This window comes from Lampetra planeri, chromosome 77 (genome assembly GCF_965212315.1).
Source record: "Lampetra planeri chromosome 77, kcLamPlan1.2.h2, whole genome shotgun sequence".
In the NCBI taxonomy this organism is placed as follows: domain Eukaryota; kingdom Metazoa; phylum Chordata; class Hyperoartia; order Petromyzontiformes; family Petromyzontidae; genus Lampetra; species Lampetra planeri.
In genome coordinates this window covers 1411799-1437061 of record NC_136182.1, presented here as the reverse complement: position 1 = coordinate 1437061, position 25263 = coordinate 1411799, and the positions used below count along the sequence as shown (strand labels likewise).

At 52.5% G+C, this 25263-nt stretch overlaps 1 protein-coding gene across 1 annotated transcript in view; it reads left to right on the top strand.

Annotated features, from left to right (window-relative positions):
• Positions 1 to 816: 816 nt before the first annotated feature.
• LOC144738076 (uncharacterized) overlaps positions 817 to 25263 on the top strand; it is a 40769-nt gene continuing 16322 nt past the window's right edge. The window contains exons 1-3 of the mRNA XM_078620985.1: positions 817 to 1341; positions 22406 to 22654; positions 24318 to 24467. Of these exons, the coding sequence (XP_078477111.1) occupies positions 22632 to 22654; positions 24318 to 24467 (173 nt within the window). The 5' untranslated portion in view covers positions 817 to 1341; positions 22406 to 22631. The remainder of the gene's footprint in view (positions 1342 to 22405; positions 22655 to 24317; positions 24468 to 25263) is intronic.

Genomic DNA, 25263 nt, shown 5'->3' with positions numbered 1-25263 from the left:
TAACACCATCTAAGTACACACAGAGCTTGATTACAATAATGTAACCTTCTTCACATATACCCATCACTAACGATATATATGGGATTACATGAATCATTGACTAAGTATATGCGAATGTCAATGTTTATAATATTCAAGTAGTCCCTTACCTCACTATGGTATCCCTTATTATCCTTGTTTTCATTGTGCATTTAAACCAATGGCTTTGGTCTAGCTAGTTTTTCAGTAACAATGCCCAATTCATTGTTCCTGACGCCTGTCACAGGGTATGGGTATAAAAGTCATGGTAACCACAACTAAGCTGCCACTCCGCAAAGGTTATCATATCAGAATCAGTCCCACACACGTGGAGGATTACAAAAATCATTACTCGACTTTGCCACCTCAGCTGGTACCAATAAATTAATCTTTTTTGGTCTGAGCCCATTGGCTCCAAATGTGTTAATGCAATAAAAACTAACGTGGAGGAACAACGAATTTCAGGGGTGAACCCTCAACCAACAACCCCGACACGCAAGGAAGTAGACAACGGAGAAGGGACTTGTCATCGAAACGAAACACGCTTTGAACGGGGTCCTCATCGCCAGACCCCCGGCTGGGACTGGAATTGGCGTGCTGGGGACCCCCCAGGGCAATACGCAAATGGCTTAACGGGAAGAAGAAGAAGATGGCAACCGGTCCGTCAGCCCCGGTCCGCCCTTTGGAAGCGCCACCGCCGGCGCGTCTGCGGGCGTCAGGCGCTGGAATCCTGCGGGCGATACAATGAGATCCTGCTGAAGCGTAACGTCGGGTCTCGCTCGGCCCGGCTCGTCGGCCACCCGGCACTCGGTGAGGTGGCGATGAACTGTCAACACAGGGTGGAATGTTCGGGCTTCAACCGAATGGTTAGCGCTGTGACCCGAGTTACGTTCCCGCTCGTGGCCACCCCTAGGTTGACTCAGCCCTAACTGAGCCCTGCTGGGTCGGAGTTTAACAGCACTTGCGTGCCGGCGACTCGAGCAGCCTTTATCTTCGCAGGCGAGAAGCGGGTTGTGAATTCCGTGAGAGTCATTGTACAAGTCAGACGGGTTTCCTAAGGCGGAAAAGACAGGCACACAGAGACACACACACAGAGGCACAGACACACACAGAGACAATCACAGACGCATAGTGACACACAGACACACACAGAAACATACATACAGACACACACAGACACATACAGACTCACACACAGACACACAAACGCAGTGACACACAGACACACACACACAGACACAAACACAGACACACAGACAAACAGACACACACAGACAGACACAGACAGACAAACAGTCGGTGCCAAGTCTCAACCATCACACAGTGAGTACTGCACAACCCGGTTAACACTCAGCCAATCATCACTTTCTGGGGGTGGTGGGGTCGACAAAACTGTTACCACTCTGTGGATATCAGCGCTTCTCTCCCAAGGGGCAAGTAACAAGCCCCACCACCACCATCATCATTTTGCGTGCACCCGATATGGATGTCCTGGGCTGCGTCATCGTAATGTGGAATTTCCTCAAGGGGATGTCGGCCTCATACGTGGTGGTGGTGATGTGGTTGATGGGTGATGGTGATGTGGTTGATGGGTGATGTTGATGTGGTTGATGGGTGATTTTGATGTGGTTGATGGGTGATGTTGATGTGGTTGATGGTGATGTTGATGTGGTTGATGGGTGATGGGTGATGTTGATGTGGCTGATGGGTGATGTTGATGTGGTTGATGGGTGATGGGTGATGTTGACGTGGTTGATGGGTGATGTTGACGTGGTTGATGGGTGATGTTGATGTGGTTGATGAGTGATGTTGATGTGGTTTATGGGTGATTTTGATGTGGTTGATGGGTAATGTTGATGTGGCTGATGGGTGATGGGTGATGTTGATGTGGTTGATGGGTGATGTTGATGTGGTTGATGGGTGATGTTGATGTGGTTGATGGATGATGTTGATGTGGTTGGTGGGTGATGTTGATGTGGTTGATAGGTGATGTTGATGTGGTTGATGGGTGATGGGTGATTTTGATGTGGTTTATTGGTGATTTTGATGTGGTTGATGGGTGATGTTGATGGGTGACGTTGATGTGGTTGATGGGTGATGTTGATGTGGTTAATGGTGATGTTGATGTAGTTAATGGTTATGTTGATGTGGTTGATGGTGATGCGATTGATGTTGATGGTGTTGAAAGACTCACAGAGAGCTACAGAGACACCCACAGAGACACCCACAGAGACTAACAAAGACCCACAGAGACCCACAAAGACACCTACAGAGACTCACAGAGATACCCACAGAGACCCACAGAGACACCCACAGAGACTCACAGAGACACCCACAGAGACACCCACAGAGACACACACAGAGACAAACACAGAGACTCACAGAGACACCCACAGAGACACCCACAGACACCCACAGACACCCACAAAGACTCACAGAGACAGCCACAGAGACTCACAGAGACCCACAGAGACTCACAGAGACTCACAGAGACACCCACAGAGACACCCACAGAGACACCCACAGAGAACCACAGAGACACCCACAGAGACTCACAGAGACCCACAGAGACCCACAGAGACACCCACAGAGACACCCACAGAGACACCCACAGGGACCCACAAAGACACCGACAGAGACTCAAAGAGACACACACAGAGACACCCACAGAGACTCACAGAGACCCACACAGAGACACCTACAGAGACTCACAGAGACCCACAGAGACCCACAGAGACCCACAGAAACACACATAGACCCACAGAGACCCACAGAGACACCCACAGAGACAACCACAGAGACACCCACAGAGACCCACAGAGACACCCACAGAGACACCCACCGAGACTCACAGAGACTCACAGAGACCCACAGAGACTCACAGAGACCCACAGAGACTCACAGAGACCCACAGAGACCCACAGAGACACCCACAGAGACAACCACAGAGACACCCACAGAGACCCACAGAGACACCCACAGAGACACCCACCGAGACTCACAGAGACCCACAGAAACTCACAGAAACACCCACAGAGACCCACAGAGACACCCACAGAGACAACCACAGAGACACCCACAGAGACCCACAGAGACACCCACAGAGACACCTACCAAGACTCACAGAGACACACACAGAGACCCACAGAGACTCACAGAGACACCCACAGAGACCCACAGAGACACCCACAGAGACACCCACAGAGACACCCACAGAGACACACACAGAGACCCACAGAGACTCACAGCGACACCCACAGAGACACCCACAGAGACACCCACAGAGACACCCACAGAGACCCACAAAGACACAGACAGAGACTCAAAGAGACACACACAGAGACACACACAGAGACACACACAGAGACACACACAGAGACTCACAGAGACCCACAGAGACCCACAGAGACTCACAGAGACACACACAGAGACCCACAGGAACTCGCAGAGACACCCACAGAGACTCAAAGACTCACAGAGACCCACAGAAACACCCACAGAGACAAACACAGAGACACCCACAGAGACCCACAGAGATACACAGAGAGACACACAGAGACCCATAGAGACTCACAGAGACACCCACAGAGACCCACAGAAACACCCACAGAGAAACCCACAGAGACACCCACAGAGACACCCACAGAGACACCCACAGAGACACCCACAGAGACACCCACAGATTCTCAGAGACACCCACAGAGACACCCACAGAGACTCACAGAGACACCCACAGAGACTCACAGAGACCCACAGAGACTCACAGCGACACACAGAGACACCCACAGAGACACCCACAGAGACACCCACAGAGACACCCACAGAGACACCCACAGAGACACCCACAGAGACACCCACAGAGACACCCACAGAGACACCCACAGAGACACCCACAGAGACACCCACAGAGACACCCACAGAGACCCACAAAGACACAGACAGAGACTCAAAGAGACACACACAGAGACACACACAGAGACACACACAGAGACACTCACAGAGACCCACAGAGACTCACAGAGACCCACACAGAGACACCCACAGAGACTCACAGAGACCCACAGAGACCCACAGAGACTCACAGAGACACACACAGAGACCCACAGGAACTCGCAGAGACACCCACAGAGACCCACATAGACACCCACAGAGACACCCACAGAGACTCACAGAGACACCCACAGAGACTCAAAGACTCACAAAAACCCACAGAAACACCCACAGAGACAAACACAGAGACACCCACAGAGACCCACAGAGATACACAGAGAGACACACAGAGACACCCAGAGAGACACACAGAGACACCCACAGAAACTGACAGAGACCAACAGAGACTCACAGAGACACCCACAGAGACTCACAGAGACACACACAGAGACCCATAGGGACTCACAGAGACACCTACAGAGACCCACAGAGACACCCACAGAAACTCACAGAGACACTCACAGAGACACCCACAGAGACTCAAAGACTCACAGAGACCCACAGAAACACCCACAGAGACAAACACAGAGACACCCACAGAGACCCACAGAGATACACAGAGAGACACACAGAGACCCATAGAGACTCACAGAGACACCCACAGAGACCCACAGAAACACCCACAGAGAAACCCACAGAGACCCACAGAGACACCCACAGAGACACCCACAGAGACACCCACAGAGACACCCACAGAGACACCCACAGATTCTCAGAGACACCCACAGAGACTCACAGAGACACCCACAGAGACTAACAGAGACCCACAGAGACTCACAGAGACTCACAGAGATACCCACAGAGACCCACAGAGACACCCACAGAGACTCACAGAGACACCCACAGAGACCCACAGAGACCCACAGAGACCCACAGAGACACCCACAGAGACCCACAGAGACAACCACAGAGACACCCACAGAGACACACACAGAGACCCACAGAGACACCCACAGAGACTCACAGAGACTCACAGAGACACCCACAGAGACTAACAGAGACACCCACAGAGACCCACAGAGACACCCACAGTGACCCACAGAGACACCCACAGAGACCCACAGAGACACCCACAGAGACCCACAGAGACACCCACAGAGACCCACAGAGACCCACAGAGACACCCACAGAGACACCCACAGAGACACCCACAGAGACACCCACAGAGACACCCACCGAGACTCACAGAGACACACACAGAGACACCCACAGACACCCACAAAGACTCACAGAGACAGCCACAGAGACTCACAGAGACTCACAGAGACTCACAGAGATACCCACAGAGACCCACAGAGACACCCACAGAGACTCACAGAGAATCACAGAGACACCCACAGAGACACCCACAGAGACACCCACAGAGACACCCACAGAGACACCCACAGAGACACACACAGAGACACACACAGAGACACCCACAGAGACTCACAGAGACCCACAGAGACTCACAGAGACACCCACAGAGACCCACAGAGACACCCACAGAGGCACCCACAGAGAACCACAGAGACACCCACAGACTCACAGAGACCCACAGAGACACCCACAGAGACACCCACAGAGACACCCACAGAGACACCCACAGGGACCCACAAAGACACCGACAGAGACTCAAAGAGATACACACAGAGACACCCACAGAGACTCACAGAGACCCACAGAGACTCACAGAGACCCACACAGAGACACCTACAGAGACTCACAGAGACCCACAGAGACACCCACAGAGACCCACAGAAACACACATAGACCCACAGAGACTCACAGAGACCCACAGAGACCCACAGAGACCCACAGAGACACCCACAGAGACACCCACAGAGACCCACAGAGACACCCACAGAGACACCCACCGAGACTCACAGAGACCCACAGAGACTCACAGAGACCCACATAGACTCACAGAGACCCACAGAGACCCACAGAGACACCCACAGAGACAACCACAGAGACACCCACAGAGACCCACAGAGACACCCACCGAGACTCACAGAGACCCACAGAGACTCACAGAAACACCCACAGAGACCCACAGAGACACCCACAGAGACAACCACAGAGACACCCACAGAGACCCACAGAGACACCCACAGAGACACCTACCAAGACTCACAGAGACACCCACAGAGACCCACAGAGACCCACAGAGACCCCCACAGAGACCCCCACAGAGACACCCACAGAGACCCACAAAGACACCGACAGAGACTCAAAGAGACACACACAGAGACACACACACAGACTCACAGAGACCCACAGAGACTCACAGAGACCCTCACAGAGACACCCACAGAGACTCACAGAGACCCACAGAGACTCACAGAGACCCACAGAGACTCACAGAGACACACACAGAGACCCACAGGAACTCGCAGAGACACCCACAGAGACCCACATAGACACCCACAGAGACACCCACAGAGATACCCACAGAGACTCACAGAGACACCCACAGAGACTCAAAGACTCACAAAAACCCACAGAAACACCCACAGAGACAAACACAGAGACACCCACAGAGACCCACAGAGATACACAGAGAGACACACAGAGACACCCAGAGAGACACACAGAGACACCCACAGAAACTGACAGAGACCAACAGAGACTCACAGAGACACCCACAGAGACTCAAAGAGACACACACAGAGACACCCACAGAGACTCACAGAGACCCACACAGAGACACCTACAGAAACTCACAGAGACCAACAGAGACCCACAAAGACACCGACAGAGACTCAAAGAGACACACACAGAGACACCCACAGAGACCCACAGAGACACCCACAGAGACACCCACCGAGACTCACAGAGACTCACAGAGACCCACAGAGACTCACAGAGACCCACAGAGACTCACAGAGACCCACAGAGACCCACAGAGACACCCACAGAGACAACCACAGAGACACCCACAGAGACCCACAGAGACACCCACAGAGACACCCACCGAGACTCACAGAGACCCACAGAAACTCACAGAAACACCCACAGAGACCCACAGAGACACCCACAGAGACAACCACAGAGACACCCACAGAGACCCACAGAGACACCCACAGAGACACCTACCAAGACTCACAGAGACACACACAGAGACCCACAGAGACTCACAGAGACACCCACAGAGACCCACAGAGACACCCACAGAGACACCCACAGAGACACCCACAGAGACACCCACAGAGACACCCACAGAGACACACACAGAGACCCACAGAGACTCACAGCGACACACAGAGACTCACAGAGACACCCACAGAGACACACACAGAGACCCACAGAGACTCACAGCGACACACAGAGACTCACAGAGACACCCACAGAGACACCCACAGAGACACCCACAGAGACACCCACAGAGACACCCACAGAGACACCCACAGAGACACCCACAGAGACACCCACAGAGACACCCACAGAGACACCCACAGAGACACCCACAGAGACCCACAAAGACACAGACAGAGACTCAAAGAGACACACACAGAGACACACACAGAGACACACACAGAGACACACACAGAGACTCACAGAGACCCACAGAGACCCACAGAGACTCACAGAGACACACACAGAGACCCACAGGAACTCGCAGAGACACCCACAGAGACTCAAAGACTCACAGAGACCCACAGAAACACCCACAGAGACAAACACAGAGACACCCACAGAGACCCACAGAGATACACAGAGAGACACACAGAGACCCATAGAGACTCACAGAGACACCCACAGAGACCCACAGAAACACCCACAGAGAAACCCACAGAGACACCCACAGAGACACCCACAGAGACACCCACAGAGACACCCACAGAGACACCCACAGATTCTCAGAGACACCCACAGAGACACCCACAGAGACTCACAGAGACACCCACAGAGACTCACAGAGACCCACAGAGACTCACAGCGACACACAGAGACTCACAGAGACACCCACAGAGACACCCACAGAGACACCCACAGAGACACCCACAGAGACACCCACAGAGACACCCACAGAGACACCCACAGAGACACCCACAGAGACACCCACAGAGACACCCACAGAGACACCCACAGAGACACCCACAGAGACACCCACAGAGACCCACAAAGACACAGACAGAGACTCAAAGAGACACACACAGAGACACACACAGAGACACACACAGAGACTCACAGAGACCCACAGAGACTCACAGAGACCCACACAGAGACACCCACAGAGACTCACAGAGACTCACAGAGACCCACAGAGACCCACAGAGACTCACAGAGACACACACAGAGACCCACAGGAACTCGCAGAGACACCCACAGAGACCCACATAGACACCCACAGAGACACCCACAGAGACTCACAGAGACACCCACAGAGACTCAAAGACTCACAAAAACCCACAGAAACACCCACAGAGACAAACACAGAGACACCCACAGAGACCCACAGAGATACACAGAGAGACACACAGAGACACCCAGAGAGACACACAGAGACACCCACAGAAACTGACAGAGACCAACAGAGACTCACAGAGACACCCACAGAGACTCACAGAGACACACACAGAGACCCATAGGGACTCACAGAGACACCTACAGAGACCCACAGAGACACCCACAGAAACTCACAGAGACACTCACAGAGACACCCACAGAGACTCAAAGACTCACAGAGACCCACAGAAACACCCACAGAGACAAACACAGAGACACCCACAGAGACCCACAGAGATACACAGAGAGACACACAGAGACCCATAGAGACTCACAGAGACACCCACAGAGACCCACAGAAACACCCACAGAGACCCACAGAGACACCCACAGAGACACCCACAGAGACACCCACAGAGACACCCACAGAGACACCCACAGATTCTCAGAGACACCCACAGAGACTCACAGAGACACCCACAGAGACTAACAGAGACCCACAGAGACTCACAGAGACTCACAGAGATACCCACAGAGACCCACAGAGACACCCACAGAGACTCACAGAGACACCCACAGAGACCCACAGAGACCCACAGAGACCCACAGAGACACCCACAGAGACCCACAGAGACAACCACAGAGACACCCACAGAGACACACACAGAGACCCACAGAGACACCCACAGAGACTCACAGAGACTCACAGAGACACCCACAGAGACTCACAGAGACACCCACAGAGACCCACAGAGACACCCACAGAGACCCACAGAGACACCCACAGAGACCCACAGAGACACCCACAGAGACACCCACAGAGACACCCACAGAGACACCCACAGAGACACCCACCGAGACTCACAGAGACACACACAGAGACACCCACAGACACCCACAAAGACTCACAGAGACAGCCACAGAGACTCACAGAGACTCACAGAGACTCACAGAGATACCCACAGAGACCCACAGAGACACCCACAGAGACTCACAGAGAATCACAGAGACACCCACAGAGACACCCACAGAGACACCCACAGAGACACCCACAGAGACACCCACAGAGACACCCACAGAGACACCCACAGAGACACACACAGAGACACACACAGAGACACCCACAGAGACTCACAGAGACCCACAGAGACTCACAGAGACACCCACAGAGACCCACAGAGACACCCACAGAGACACCCACAGAGACACCCACAGAGACACCCACAGGGACCCACAAAGACACCGACAGAGACTCAAAGAGATACACACAGAGACACCCACAGAGACTCACAGAGACCCACAGAGACTCACAGAGACCCACACAGAGACACCTACAGAGACTCACAGAGACCCACAGAGACACCCACAGAGACCCACAGAAACACACATAGACCCACAGAGACTCACAGAGACCCACAGAGACCCACAGAGACACCCACAGAGACAACCACAGAGACACCCACAGAGACCCACAGAGACACCCACAGAGACACCCACCGAGACTCACAGAGACCCACAGAGACTCACAGAGACCCACATAGACTCACAGAGACCCACAGAGACCCACAGAGACCCACAGAGACACCCACAGAGACAACCACAGAGACACCCACAGAGACCCACAGAGACACCCACCGAGACTCACAGAGACCCACAGAGACTCACAGAAACACCCACAGAGACCCACAGAGACACCCACAGAGACAACCACAGAGACACCCACAGAGACCCACAGAGACACCCACAGAGACACCTACCAAGACTCACAGAGACACCCACAGAGACCCACAGAGACCCACAGAGACCCACAGAGACCCCCACAGAGACCCCCACAGAGACACCCACAGAGACCCACAAAGACACCGACAGAGACTCAAAGAGACACACACAGAGACACACACACAGACTCACAGAGACCCACAGAGACTCACAGAGACCCTCACAGAGACACCCACAGAGACTCACAGAGACCCACAGAGACTCACAGAGACCCACAGAGACTCACAGAGACACACACAGAGACCCACAGGAACTCGCAGAGACACCCACAGAGACCCACATAGACACCCACAGAGACACCCACAGAGATACCCACAGAGACTCACAGAGACACCCACAGAGACTCAAAGACTCACAAAAACCCACAGAAACACCCACAGAGACAAACACAGAGACACCCACAGAGACCCACAGAGATACACAGAGAGACACACAGAGACACCCAGAGAGACACACAGAGACACCCACAGAAACTGACAGAGACCAACAGAGACTCACAGAGACACACACAGAGACCCATAGGGACTCACAGAGACACCTACAGAGACCCACAGAGACACCCACAGAGATACCCACAGAAACTCACAGAGACACTCACAGACACCCACAGAGACAAACACAGAGACACCCACAGAGACCCACAGAGATACACAGAGAGACACACAGAGACCCATAGAGACTCACAGAGACACCCACAGAGACCCACAGAAACACCCACAGAGAAACCCACAGAGACCCACAGAGACACCCACAGAGACACCCACAGAGACACCCACAGAGACACCCACAGATTCTCAGAGACACCCACAGAGACACCCACAGAGACTCACAGAGACACCCACAGAGACTCACAGAGACTCACAGAGATACCCACAGAGACCCACAGAGACACCCACAGAGACTCACAGAGACACCCACAGAGACACCCACAGAGACACCCACAGAGACAACCACAGAGACACCCACAGAGACACACACAGAGACCCACAGAGACCCACAGAGACCCACAGAGACCCACAGAGACTCACAGAGACACCCACAGAGACCCACAGAGACACCCACAGTGACCCACAGAGACACCCACAGAGACCCACAGAGACCCACAGAGACCCACAGAGACACCCACAGAGACACCCACAGAGACACCCACAGAGACACCCACCGAGACTCACAGAGACACACACAGAGACACCCACAGACACCCACAAAGACTCACAGAGACAGCCACAGAGACTCACAGAGACCCACAGAGACTCACAGAGACTCACAGAGATACCCACAGAGACCCACAGAGACACCCACAGAGACTCACAGAGAATCACAGAGACACCCACAGAGACACACACAGACACACACAGAGACACCCACAGAGACTCACAGAGACTCACAGAGACCCACAGAGACCCACAGAGACCCACAGAGACTCACAGAGACACCCACAGAGACCCACAGAGACACCCACAGAGGCACCCACAGAGAACCACAGAGACACCCACAGAGACTCACAGAGACCCACAGAGACACCCACAGAGACACCCACAGAGACACCCACAGAGACACCCACAGGGACCCACAAAGACACCGACAGAGACTCAAAGAGATACACACAGAGACACCCACAGAGACCCACAGAGACTCACAGAGACCCACACAGAGACACCTACAGAGACTCACAGAGACCCACAGAGAGACCCACAGAGACACCCACAGAAACACACATAGACCCACAGAGACCCACAGAGACACCCACAGAGACAACCACAGAGACAACCACAGAGACACCCACAGAGACACCCACAGAGACACCCACAGAGACACCCACCGAGACTCACAGAGACTCACAGAGACCCACAGAGACTCACAGAGACCCACAGAGACTCGCAGAGACTCACAGAGACCCACAGAGACCCACAGAGACACCCACAGAGACAACCACAGAGACACCAACAGAGACCCACAGAGACACCCACCGAGACTCACAGAAACCCACAGAGACTCACAGAAACACCCACAGAGACCCACAGAGACAACCACAGAGACACCCACAGAGACCCACAGAGACACCCACAGAGACACCTACCAAGACTCACAGAGACACACACAGAGACTCACAGCGACACACAGAGACTCACAGAGACACCCACAGAGACCCACAGAGACCCCCACAGAGACACCCACAGAGACACCCACAGAGACACACACAGAGACCCACAGAGACTCACAGCGACACACAGAGACTCACAGAGACACCCACAGAGACCCACAGAGACACCCACAGAGACACCCACAGAGACACCCACAGAGACACCCACAGAGACACCCACAGAGACACCCACAGAGACCCACAAAGACACCGACAGAGACTCAAAGAGACACACACAGAGACACACACAGAGACTCACAGAGACCCACAGAGACTCACAGAGACCCACAGAGACCCACAGAGACCCTCACAGAGACACCCACAGAGACTCACAGAGACCCACAGAGACTCACAGAGACCCACAGAGACTCACAGAGACCCACAGAGACTCACAGAGACCCACAGAGACTCACAGAGACCCACAGAGACTCACAGAGACACACACAGAGACCCACAGGAACTCGCAGAGACACCCACAGAGACCCACATAGACACCCACAGAGATACCCACAGAGACACCCACAGAGACTCACAGAGACACCCACAGAGACTCAAAGACTCACAAAAACCCACAGAAACACCCACAGAGACAAACACAGAGACACCCACAGAGACCCACAGAGATACACAGAGAGACACACAGAGACACCCAGAGAGACACACAGAGACACCCACAGAAACTCACAGAGACCAACAGAGACTCACAGAGACACCCACAGAGACTCACAGAGACACACACAGAGACCCATAGGGACTCACAGAGACACCTACAGAGACCCACAGAGACACCCACAGAGACACCCACAGAAACTCACAGAGACACTCACAGAGACACCCACAGAGACTCAAAGACTCACAGAGACCCACAGAAACACTCACAGAGACAAACACAGAGACACCCACAGAGACCCACAGAGATACACAGAGAGACACACAGAGACCCATAGAGACTCACAGAGACACCCACAGAGACCCACAGAAACACCCACAGAGAAACCCACAGAGACACTCTCAGAGACACCCACAGAGACACCCACAGAGACTCACAGAGACACCCACAGAGACTCACAGAGACCCACAGAGACTCACAGAGACTCACAAAGATACCCACAGAGACACCCACAGAGACTCACAGAGACACCCACAGAGACCCACAGAGACCCACAGAGACACCCACAGAGACTTACAGAGACACCCACAGAGACCCACAGAGACACCCACAGTGACCCACAGAGACACCCACAGAGACCCACAGAGACCCACAGAGAGACCCACAGAGAGACCCACAGAGAGACCCACAGAGACACCCACAGAGACACCCACAGAGACACCCACAGAGACACCCACCGAGACTCACAGAGACACCCACAGAGACACCCACAGAGACCCACAGAGACACCCACAGAGACTCAAAGAGACACACACAGAGACCCACAGAGACACCCACAGAGACTCAAAGAGACACACACAGAGACACACACAGTGACCCACAGAGACACCCACAGAGACACCCACAGAGACACCCACAGAGACACCCACAGAGACACCCACAGAGACACCCACAGAGACACCCACCGATACTCACAGAGACACACACAGAGACCCACAGAGAATCACAGCGACACAAAGAGACTCACAGAGACACCCACAGAGACCCACAAAGACACCCACAGAGACCCACAGAGACACCCACAGAGACACCCACAGAGACACCCACAGAGACACCCACAGAGACTCACAGAGACACCCACAGAGACTCAAAGAGACACACACAGAGACACCCACAGAGACTCACAGAGACCCACAGAGACCCACAGAGACTCACAGAGACCCACAGAGACTCAGAGACCCACAGAGACTCACAGAGACCCACAGAGACTCACAGAGACCCACATAGACTCACAGTGACACCCACAGAGACTCACAGAGACACACACAGAGACTCACAGAGACTCACAGAGACACCCACAGAGACACCCACAGAGACACCCACAGAGACACCCACAGAGACCCACAAAGACACCGACAGAGACTCAAAGAGACACACACAGAGACACACACAGAGACTCACAGAGACCCACAGAGACTCACAGAGACCCTCACAGAGACACCCACAGAGACTGACAGAGACCCACAGAGACTCACAGAGACCCACAGAGACTCACAGAGACCCACAGGAACTCGCAGAGACACCCACAGACACCCACAGAGACACCCACAGAGATACCCACAGAGACACCCACAGAGACTCACAGAGACACCCACAGAGACTCAAAGACTCACAAAAACCCACAGAAACACCCACAGAGACAAACACAGAGACACCCACAGAGACCCACAGAGATACACAGAGAGACACACAGAGACCCACAGAGATACACAGAGAGACACACAGAGACACCCAGAGAGACACACAGAGACACCCACAGAAACTCACAGAGACCAACAGAGACTCACAGAGACACCCACAGAGACTCACAGAGACACACACAGAGACCCATAGGGACTCACAGAGACACCTACAGAGACACCCACAGAGACACCCACAGAAACTCACAGAGACACTCACTTAGACACCCACAGAGACTCAAAGACTCACAGAGACCCACAGAAACACCCACAGAGACAAACACAGAGACACCCACAGAGACCCACAGAGATACACAGAGAGACACACAGAGACCCATAGAGACTCACAGAGACACCCACAGAGACCCACAGAAACACCCACAGAGAAACCCACAGAGACCCACAGAGACAGCCACAGAGACACCCACAGAGACACCCACAGATTCTCAGAGACACCCACAGAGACACCCACAGAGACTCACAGAGACACCCACAGAGACTCACAGAGACCCACAGAGACTCACAGAGACTCACAGAGACTCACAGAGATACCCACAGAGACACCCACAGAGACACCCACAGAGACACCCACAGAGACCCACAGAGACCCACAGAGACACCCACAGAGACACCCACAGAGACCCACAGAGACACCCACAGAGACAACCACAGAGACACCCACAGAGACACATACAGAGACCCACAGAGACACCCACAGAGACTCACAGAGACCCACAGAGACTCACAGAGACACCCACAGAGACCCACAGAGACACCCACAGTGACCCACAGAGACACCCACAGAGACCCACAGAGACACCCACAGAGACCCACAGAGAGACCCACAGAGACACCCACAGAGACACCCACAGAGACACCCACAGAGACACCCACCGAGACTCACAGAGACACACACAGAGACACCCACAGAGACACCCACAGAGACCCACAGAGACACCCACAGAGACTCAAAGAGACACACACAGAGACACCCACAGAGACTCAAAGAGACACACACAGAGACACACACAGTGACCCACAGAGACACCCACAGAGACCCACAGAGACACCCACAGAGACACCCACAGAGACACCCACAGAGACCCACAGAGACACCCACAGAGACACCCACAGAGACACCCACAGAGACACCCACAGATACACCCACCGATACTCACAGAGACACACACAGAGACCCACAGAGAATCACAGCGACACAAAGAGACTCACAGAGACACCCACAGAGACCCACAAAGACACCCACAAAGACACCCACAGAGACACCCACAGAGACACCCACAGAGACACCCACAGAGACTCACAGAGACACCCACAGAGACTCAAAGAGACACACACAGAGACACCCACAGAGACTCACAGAGACCCACAGAGACTCACAGAGACCCACACAGAGACACTCACAGAGACCCACAGAGACCCACAGAGACTCACAGAGACCCACAGAGACTCACAGAGACCCACAGAGACTCACAGTGACACCCACAGAGACTCACAGAGACACACACAGAGACCCACAGGAACTCGCAGAGACACACACAGAGACACCCACAGAGACACCCACAGAGACACCCACAGAGACTCACAGAGGCACCCACAGAGACTCAAAGACTCACAAAAACCCACAGAAACACCCACAGAGACAAACACAGAGACACCCACAGAGACCCACAGAGATACACAGAGAGACACACAGAGACACCCAGAGAGACACACAGAGACACCCACAGAAACTCACAGAGACCAACAGAGACTCACAGAGACACCCACAGAGACTCACAGAGACACACACAGAGACCCATAGGGACTCACAGAGACACCTACAGAGACCCACAGAGACACCCACAGAAACTCACAGAGACACTCACAGAGACACCCACAGAGACTCAAAGACTCACAGAGACCCACAGAAACACCCACAGAGACAAACACAGAGACACCCACAGAGACCCACAGAGATACAGAGAGACACACAGAGACCCATAGAGACTCACAGAGACACCCACAGAGACCCACAGAAACACCCACAGAGAAACCCACAGAGACCCACAGAGACACCCACAGAGACACCCACAGAGACTCACAGAGACTCACAGAGATACCCACAGAGACCCACAGAGACACCCACAGAGACTCACAGAGACACCCACAGAGACCCACAGAGACCCACAGAGACACCCACATAGACCCACATAGACCCACAGAGACTCAGAGACCCTCACAGAGACACCCACAGAGACTGACAGAGACTCACAGAGACCCACAGAGACTCACAGAGACCCACAGAGACTCACAGAGACCCACAGAGACTCACAGAGACCCACAGAGACTCACAGAGACACACACAGAGACCCACATGAACTCGCAGAGACACCCACAGAGACCCACATAGACACCCACAGAGACACCCACAGAGATACCCACAGAGACACCCACAGAGACTCACAGAGACACCCACAGAGACTCACAGAGACACACACAGAGACCCATAGGGACTCACAGAGACACCTACAGAGACCCACAGAGACACCCACAGAGACACCCACAGAGACACCCACAGAGACACCCACAGAGACACCCACAGAGACACCCACAGAGACACCCACAGATTCTCAGAGACACCCACAGAGACACCCACAGAGACTCACAGAGTCACCCACAGAGACTCACAGAGACCCACAGAGACTCACAGAGACTCACAGAGATACCCACAGAGACCCACAGAGACACCCACAGAGACTCACAGAGACACCCACAGAGACCCACAGAGACCCACAGAGACACCCACAGAGACCCACAGAGACCCACAGAGACACCCACAGAGACAACCACAGAGACACCCACAGAGACACATACAGAGACCCACAGAGACACCCACAGAGACTCACAGAGACCCACAGAGACTCACAGAGACACCCACAGAGACCCACAGAGACACCCACAGTGACCCACAGAGACACCCACAGAGACCCACAGAGACCCACAGAGACACCCACAGAGACACCCACAGAGACACCCACAGAGACACCCACAGAGACACCCACCGAGACTCACAGAGACACACACAGAGACACCCACAGAGACACCCACAGAGACCCACAGAGACACCCACAGAGACTCAAAGAGACACACACAGAGACCCACAGAGACACCCACAGAGACTCAAAGAGACACACACAGAGACACCCACAGTGACCCACAGAGACACCCACAGAGACCCACAGATACACCCACCGATACTCAAAGAGACACATACAGAGACCCACAGAGAATCACAGCGACACAAAGAGACTCACAGAGACACCCACAGAGACCCACAAAGACACCCACAAAGACACCCACAGAGACCCACAGAGACACCCACAGAGACACCCACAGAGACACCCACAGAGACTCACAGAGACACCCACAGAGACTCAAAGAGACACACACAGAGACACCCACAGAGACTCACAGAGACCCACACAGAGACACCCACAGAGACTCACAGAGACCCACAGAGACTCACAGAGACCCACAGAGACTCACAGAGACCCACAGAGACTCACAGAGACCCACAGAGACTCACAGAGACCCACAGAGACTCACAGTGACACCCACAGAGACTCACAGAGACACACACAGAGACCCACAGGAACTCGCAGAGACACCCACAGAGACCCACAGAGACACCCACAGAGACACCCACAGAGACACCCACAGAGACTCACAGAGGCACCCACAGAGACTCAAAGACTCACAAAAACCCACAGAAACACCCACAGAGACAAACACAGAGACACCCACAGAGACCCACAGAGATACACAGAGAGACACACAGAGACCCATAGAGACTCACAGAGACCCACAGAAACACCCACAGAGAAACCCACAGAGACCCACAGAGACACCCACAGAGACACCCACAGATTCTCAGAGACACCCACAGAGACACCCACAGAGACTCACAGAGATACCCACAGAGACCCACAGAGACACCCACAGAGACTCACAGAGACACCCACAGAGACCCACAGAGACCCACAGAGACACCCACAGAGACCCACATAGACCCACAGAGACACCCACAGAGACAACCACAGAGACACCCACAGAGACACACACAGAGACCCACAGAGACACCCACAGAGACTCACAGAGACCCACAGAGACTCACAGAGACACCCACAGAGACCCACAGAGACACCCACAGTGACCCACAGAGACACCCACAGAGACCCACAGAGACACCCACAGAGACCCACAGAGACACCCACAGAGACCCACAGAGACACCCACAGAGACACCCACAGAGACACCCACAGAGACTCAAAGAGACACACACAGAGACACACACAGTGACCCACAGAGACACCCACAGAGACCCACAGAGACACCCACAGAGACACCCACAGAGACACCCACAGATACACCCACCGATACTCACAGAGACACACACAGAGACCCACAGAGAATCACAGCGACACAAAGAGACTCACAGAGACACCCACAGAGACCCACAAAGACACCCACAGAGACACCCACAGAGACACCCACAGAGACACCCACAGAGACTCAAAGAGACACACACAGAGACCCACAGAGACTCACAGAGACCCACAGAGACTCACAGAGACTCACAGAGACCCACAGAGACTCACAGAGACCCACAGAGACTCACAGAGACCCACAGAGACTCACAGAGACCCACAGGAACTCACAGAGACACCCACAGAGACCCACTGAGACACCCACAGAGACACCCACAGAGACTCACAGAGGCACCCACAGAGACTCAAAGACTCACAGAGACCCACAGAAACACCCACAGAGACAAACATAGAGACACCCACAGAGATAAACAGAGAGACACACAGAGACACCCAGAGAGACACACAGAGACACCCACAGAAACTCACAGAGACACCCACAGAGACTCACAGAGACACCCACAGAGACTCACAGAGACACACACAGAGACCCACAGGGACTCACAGAGACACCCACAGAGACCCACAGAGACACCCACAGAGACACCCACAGAAACTCACAGAGACACTCACAGAGACACCCACAGAGACTCACAGAGACACCCACAGAAACTCAAAGATTCACAGAGACCCACAGAAACACCCACAGAGACAAACACAGAGACACCCACAGAGACCCACAGAGATACACAGAGAGACACACAGAGACCCACAGAGACTCACAGAGACACCCACAGAGACCCACAGAAATACCCACAGAGACACCCACAGAGACCCACAGAGACACCCACAGAGACACCCACAGAGACACCCACAGAGACTCAGAGACACCCACAGAGATACACACAGAGACACCCAAAGAAACACCCACAGAGACACCCACAGAGACAAACAGAGATACACAGAGAGACACACAGAGACACCCAGAGAGACACCCAGAGACACCCAGAGATACCTGAAGGATAATTCAACATACACACATGTATAGGTGCTGCTGCTCGCTAACAGCACGTGTCCCAACGGTCTGTTGATGCTTCATGAGGGTTACATTCTGACTTAAAACTTTTGTGACTGCAGGAATTCATATTATTTGGTTCTTTCGGTAAAGTCACGGAGATTTAAAAATAATAATAAAATAATAATGAATTGAATATTTTTTTTTTTATTACAAATAATTTTAAACCACGACGTTTCCATCGCAACACAAGCAGTCTTCATCAGGAAAAAAGGGGGTTAGCCTCTAAGGAAAACTGTTGATTAAGGTTTAGGGATGTGCGTAGCCCAATTGTGTCAGCAGCATGGGCGGTGCAGCTAATGTTAATGTGAGAGAAAACTCCGATACCAGCAGTAGGTCTATAGACATAAAAGGGCCGCCAGGCAATCATTGCACCTCGTTCCACACACCCACACTGCTGACGGTGGAGGTTTTGATGAGAAAACACAAATCAAGCCATGATCAAAAGTAGTCGATGATATCTTTACAATGATTGCTGAGCTTATAACCATCTTCTCGGTTGAAATTGTGTCTGTCTATATTTATGGATTTCTTAATGAACGAATCTTTGTTGATAGCTAGTAGGCTTGCGAAGTACCATAGTTTTAGATAAATCAATTTCGTGTGAGCCAGCTGCATTAAAATAATGATCAGCCACGGCAGAAGTATTGGTCCTGCCGTGTTTCAAATCTGCCTTATGCTCACGAACACGGTCCGAGACATGTCGCTTAGTTTCCCCAATGTAACCGCTGCCACAGATACAGCTTAGTTTGTAGACGCTGGGATATTGCATGTCAGGAATCGTGTCTTTCACAGATGGGATCAGATCACGAATTTTATGCACTGTGTTAAATCGAACCTGGATCTTGTGTTTGTTCATGATATTGGAAATATTTTTGGTTACCCTTGCTATGTATAGCAAGGTGATGGTTTTTATTGGATCCTTACGGTTGGGGTGATGGCTTTGCGGATTGTGTATTTAGAATATCCATTCGCCTTGAGAGCCTGGTGTACGTGTTTGAGTTCACTGGTTAGGTGTTCAAGTTCGGATATACATTGAGCTCTACGGTGTAGCGTTTTGATGAGGGAATTCTTCTGGGATGGATGGTGGTGGGAATCAGGTTTTAGGTAGGCGTCAGTATGGGTTACTTTCCTGTGGACAGAATGGCTCATTGAGCCATCAGGTCTTTTTTTTATTTGGACATCTAAGAAAGGCAGTATGCCATCCTTTTCCACCTCCATGGTGAATTTGATGGCTGGGTGTATGGAATTGATGGGGTTGAGGAATTGGTTCAGAGCCGGTTGGCCATGTGGCCAGATGATGAACGTGTCATTCTTGTACCTCTTCCACAAGAACGGGCATAGAGTGGATGCCTGGATGGCGTCCATCTCAAAATTTTCCATGAAAATATTGGCTACAACCAGAGATAAGGGAGAACCCATTGGGGTGCCTTCAGTTTTTTGTAGAATGTTCCATTCCAGGTGAAGTAAGTGTTGGTGAGGCAGTGTCTCACCAGGGCTGGTAAATCAGCATTCAATACTTGTTGGACCAAATCTTAAATGATTGCAATGGTGTCAGGCACAATAACTTTGGTGAACAAAGAAACGACATCAAAACTAACCTTGGGATAGTGAAATGTCTTTTATTGACGATACCAAGTTAGCTGAGTTAAGTACAGAAGAGGTGGTCTTACCAGTGAATGGCTGCATGGTCTCAGACAGATATCGGGCCAGTTTGTAGGTGGGTGAGCCAATGGTGGAGACGATGGGACGAAGGGGTGGTACATTCTTTATGGATTTTTGGTAAGCCATAAAATATGGGTGGTCTAGCAGCAGAAGGTTTTAAGGAAAATCGTTTGGTCTATTCAATAAATGAAGCTGAATCAGTGATGATGCTGTTCGTTTTTGTAACGAGGCTGTTCGTGGGATCTATTTTAATCTTCTTGGTTCTTTCGGTAAAGTCACGTAGAAGGGAAGTAATAAAATAATAAAAATAAAACATAATAAAACAATTCTCACGACGTTTCGGCTACAACGCAAGCAGCCGTCTTCAGGTGAAGAATGAGACACTGCCAAGCTAGGAGCTTATATATAAGCTGAGTTGGAGGTGGAAGAAGAAGAGAGCCTTAACAAAAGAATGTGCATATCAAGAGGAATTTAGCATTTCCCATGAATATGCTGGACCGGTACCGTCTGGACCTCTGTGTAATACAGGAGGTGCAGTGAACAGAATCTACAGGAGAGGGAGAGAGGCAGTGTGTCCTCTTGGCCACGCCCACAGCCGGGTCCCGTTCCACCGCCCATCGCGAGAAGTCCGAGGCAGCTGCCAGACGACGTCGAGGCGGAGGCGGCGGGGGGGAGAGGCAGCCCATTCAGGGCGAAGTTCGGCGAAGGTTGGAAGTCGGTGCTGGGGCAGCACCTGTCCAGCTTGCGGAGACGAATGGGTGGAGCGTCGTCGCGCAGGTGAGAGATGTCGGTGCCAGGTGGGTGAATGGGGGTTGGGGGATGGTGGTGAATGGGAGAAGAAGGCAAAAACTGAAATTAAGAAACGTCATTGGTAGAGCGAGGCCCCCATTTTAGTTGGGTGGTTGTAGTGGTTGTTGTTGGTGGTGGTGGTGGTCGTGGTGATAGTGGCTCGGTGGTTGTGGTAGTTGTGATGGTTGTTGTGGTTGTGCATGAGTGGTTGTAGTAGTGGTGGCTGGGTGGTTGTGGTGGTGATGTTTGTGGTGATGGTTGTGGTGATGGTGGCTGGATGGTTGTGGTGGTGGTTGAAAATGATGCGGTTGATGATGTTGATGGTGTTGAAAGACTCACAGAGATCCACAGAGACACCCACAGAGACCCACAGAGACCCACAGAGATACACACAGGGACTAATAGAGATTCATATTCTTAGGTTTTTTCGGTAAAGTCATCATTGCTACAACTCTGTGGGGTCTCATGAAATTGTCTTTTCCGAGACCAAGGTGCTCTGCAAACCTCCTGGCTACCATCAAAGCCATACAAATATATAAACACAGAAATAATTTCAACCGTGATGATGGTTACAAACTGAGTAATCATTGGAAAGATGTGATTAACCATGCCAAAAGATTTAACTACACTTATTTGGACCATCTTATTTGACAGACAACTATTCTCGATTTACTGTACAGGTTACTGATAGACAGCCAGTTTTGTTTTACCAGGTTTAGCTTCTTTTTTCACACACCGTTTTTCACACACTGGTTTTCTGCTATAAGTTTTACCCACCAAACAACATAGCAGGAGGCTGTTTTTTCCTGACCTGCTTTTGTGCTTTTACCATCTACATGGCAGAGGCTCGGTCTCATTTGCAGCATTTTGTCATGTAGGCTAGCCGTAGTCACAAGCCGCACCTTACCATAATAATAAAAAAGTGGGCCGTTCCTGGCCCTTCCCCCCCCCTTAACCATTATATATACGGAGTGGTATCACTTGTAATCTCTCATTTACTCGATACAGCTGTCGTGCTGTGACGGTTCCACCTGAAGACAGAAGCTTATGTTGCCTCCGAAACGTCGTGATTTTTATTTTATTTTTATTTTATTAATTTTAATTTTAATTTTTTTACCTACGTGACTTTACCGAAAAAACCTAAGAATATGAATCCTTGCAGTCACGAAAGCTTCAAATCTAGGACTAACAGAGACCCACAGAGACAACCACATAGACTAACAGAGACCCACAGAGACACCCACAGAGACTCTAAGAGACTCACACAGACACGTGAAGGTTGCTTCAACATACATGCATGCATAGGTACTGCTGCTCGCTAACAGCACTTGTCCCAACAGTCTGTTGATGCTACACGACGGATCTGATCTTGTAACAAGACGAGGGTTGTTTGGTAACCCCTCCTCCTACCACGATTTATGGAGGACCCAGCAGGGTAAGAAAAAGACGACTCTCTGATGCCCTCTGGCCAAACCACGACTTGGCGTAGCCACAGGGAAAGCCTCCCCCCTCCTCCTCGGGGTTCCCCCAGGCACAGACGGACCACCGCGGTTTGGCCTCGTGGAATATTCGGACTCTCGCCACAGAGGAGAGGCTGCCGCTGCTCTGTTGTTAGGTGAACCGGTACCGCCTGGATCTGTGCGAAATACAGGAAGAAGCAGAAGCAGCGCATCGCGAGAAGTTGTAGGCAGCTGCCTGACGGTGGTGATTTCGACCATGGCGGCGGCGACGACGTCGAGGCGGCGGGGTGGAGGGGCCGGCGGTTCACGGCGAACCTGGTGCCAATGTGCATAGAGCCCAGGTGAGAGACGTCGGTGCCAGGTGGGTGAATGGGGGCTGAGGGGGGGGGGGGGGTGAACGAGAGAGGAAGACAAAAGCTGAATTGAAGAAACGTCGTTGGTACAGCGAGGCTCCCCTTTAAGTTGGGTGGTTGTGGTTGTGGTTGGGTGGGTGGTGGTGGTTGGGTAGGTAGTTGTGGTCAGTAATGTCGGTCGTAGGGTGGTTGCAGTCGGTTGTGGTGGTAATGGTGGTGGTGGTTGTCTTGATGGTTGACAGTGATGCTGTTGATGATGTTGATGGTGTCGAAAGACGCACAGAGACTCATAGAGACCCGCAGAGATCCACAGAGACACCCACAGAGACACCCACAGATACCCACAGAGACACCCACAGACACCCACAGAGACCCGCAGAGACCCACAGAGACCCACAAATACACCCACAGAGACTCATAGAGACCCACAGAGACACCAAAAGAGACCCACAGAGACCCACAGAAATACACACAGAGACCCGCAGAGACCCACAAAGACACCCACAGACACCCACAGAGACTCACAGGGACCCACAGAGACCCACAGAGACACCAACAGGCACACCCACAGAGACCCACAGAGACACTCACAGACACCCCCACAGACACCCACAGAGACCCGCAGAGACCCACAGAGACAGCCACAGACACCCACGGAGACTCACAGAGACCCACAGAAACACACATGGACACCCACAGCGACCCCCAGAGACACCCACAGAGATTAACAGATACCCACAGAGACTCACAGAGACCCACAGAGACACCCACAGAGACACCCACA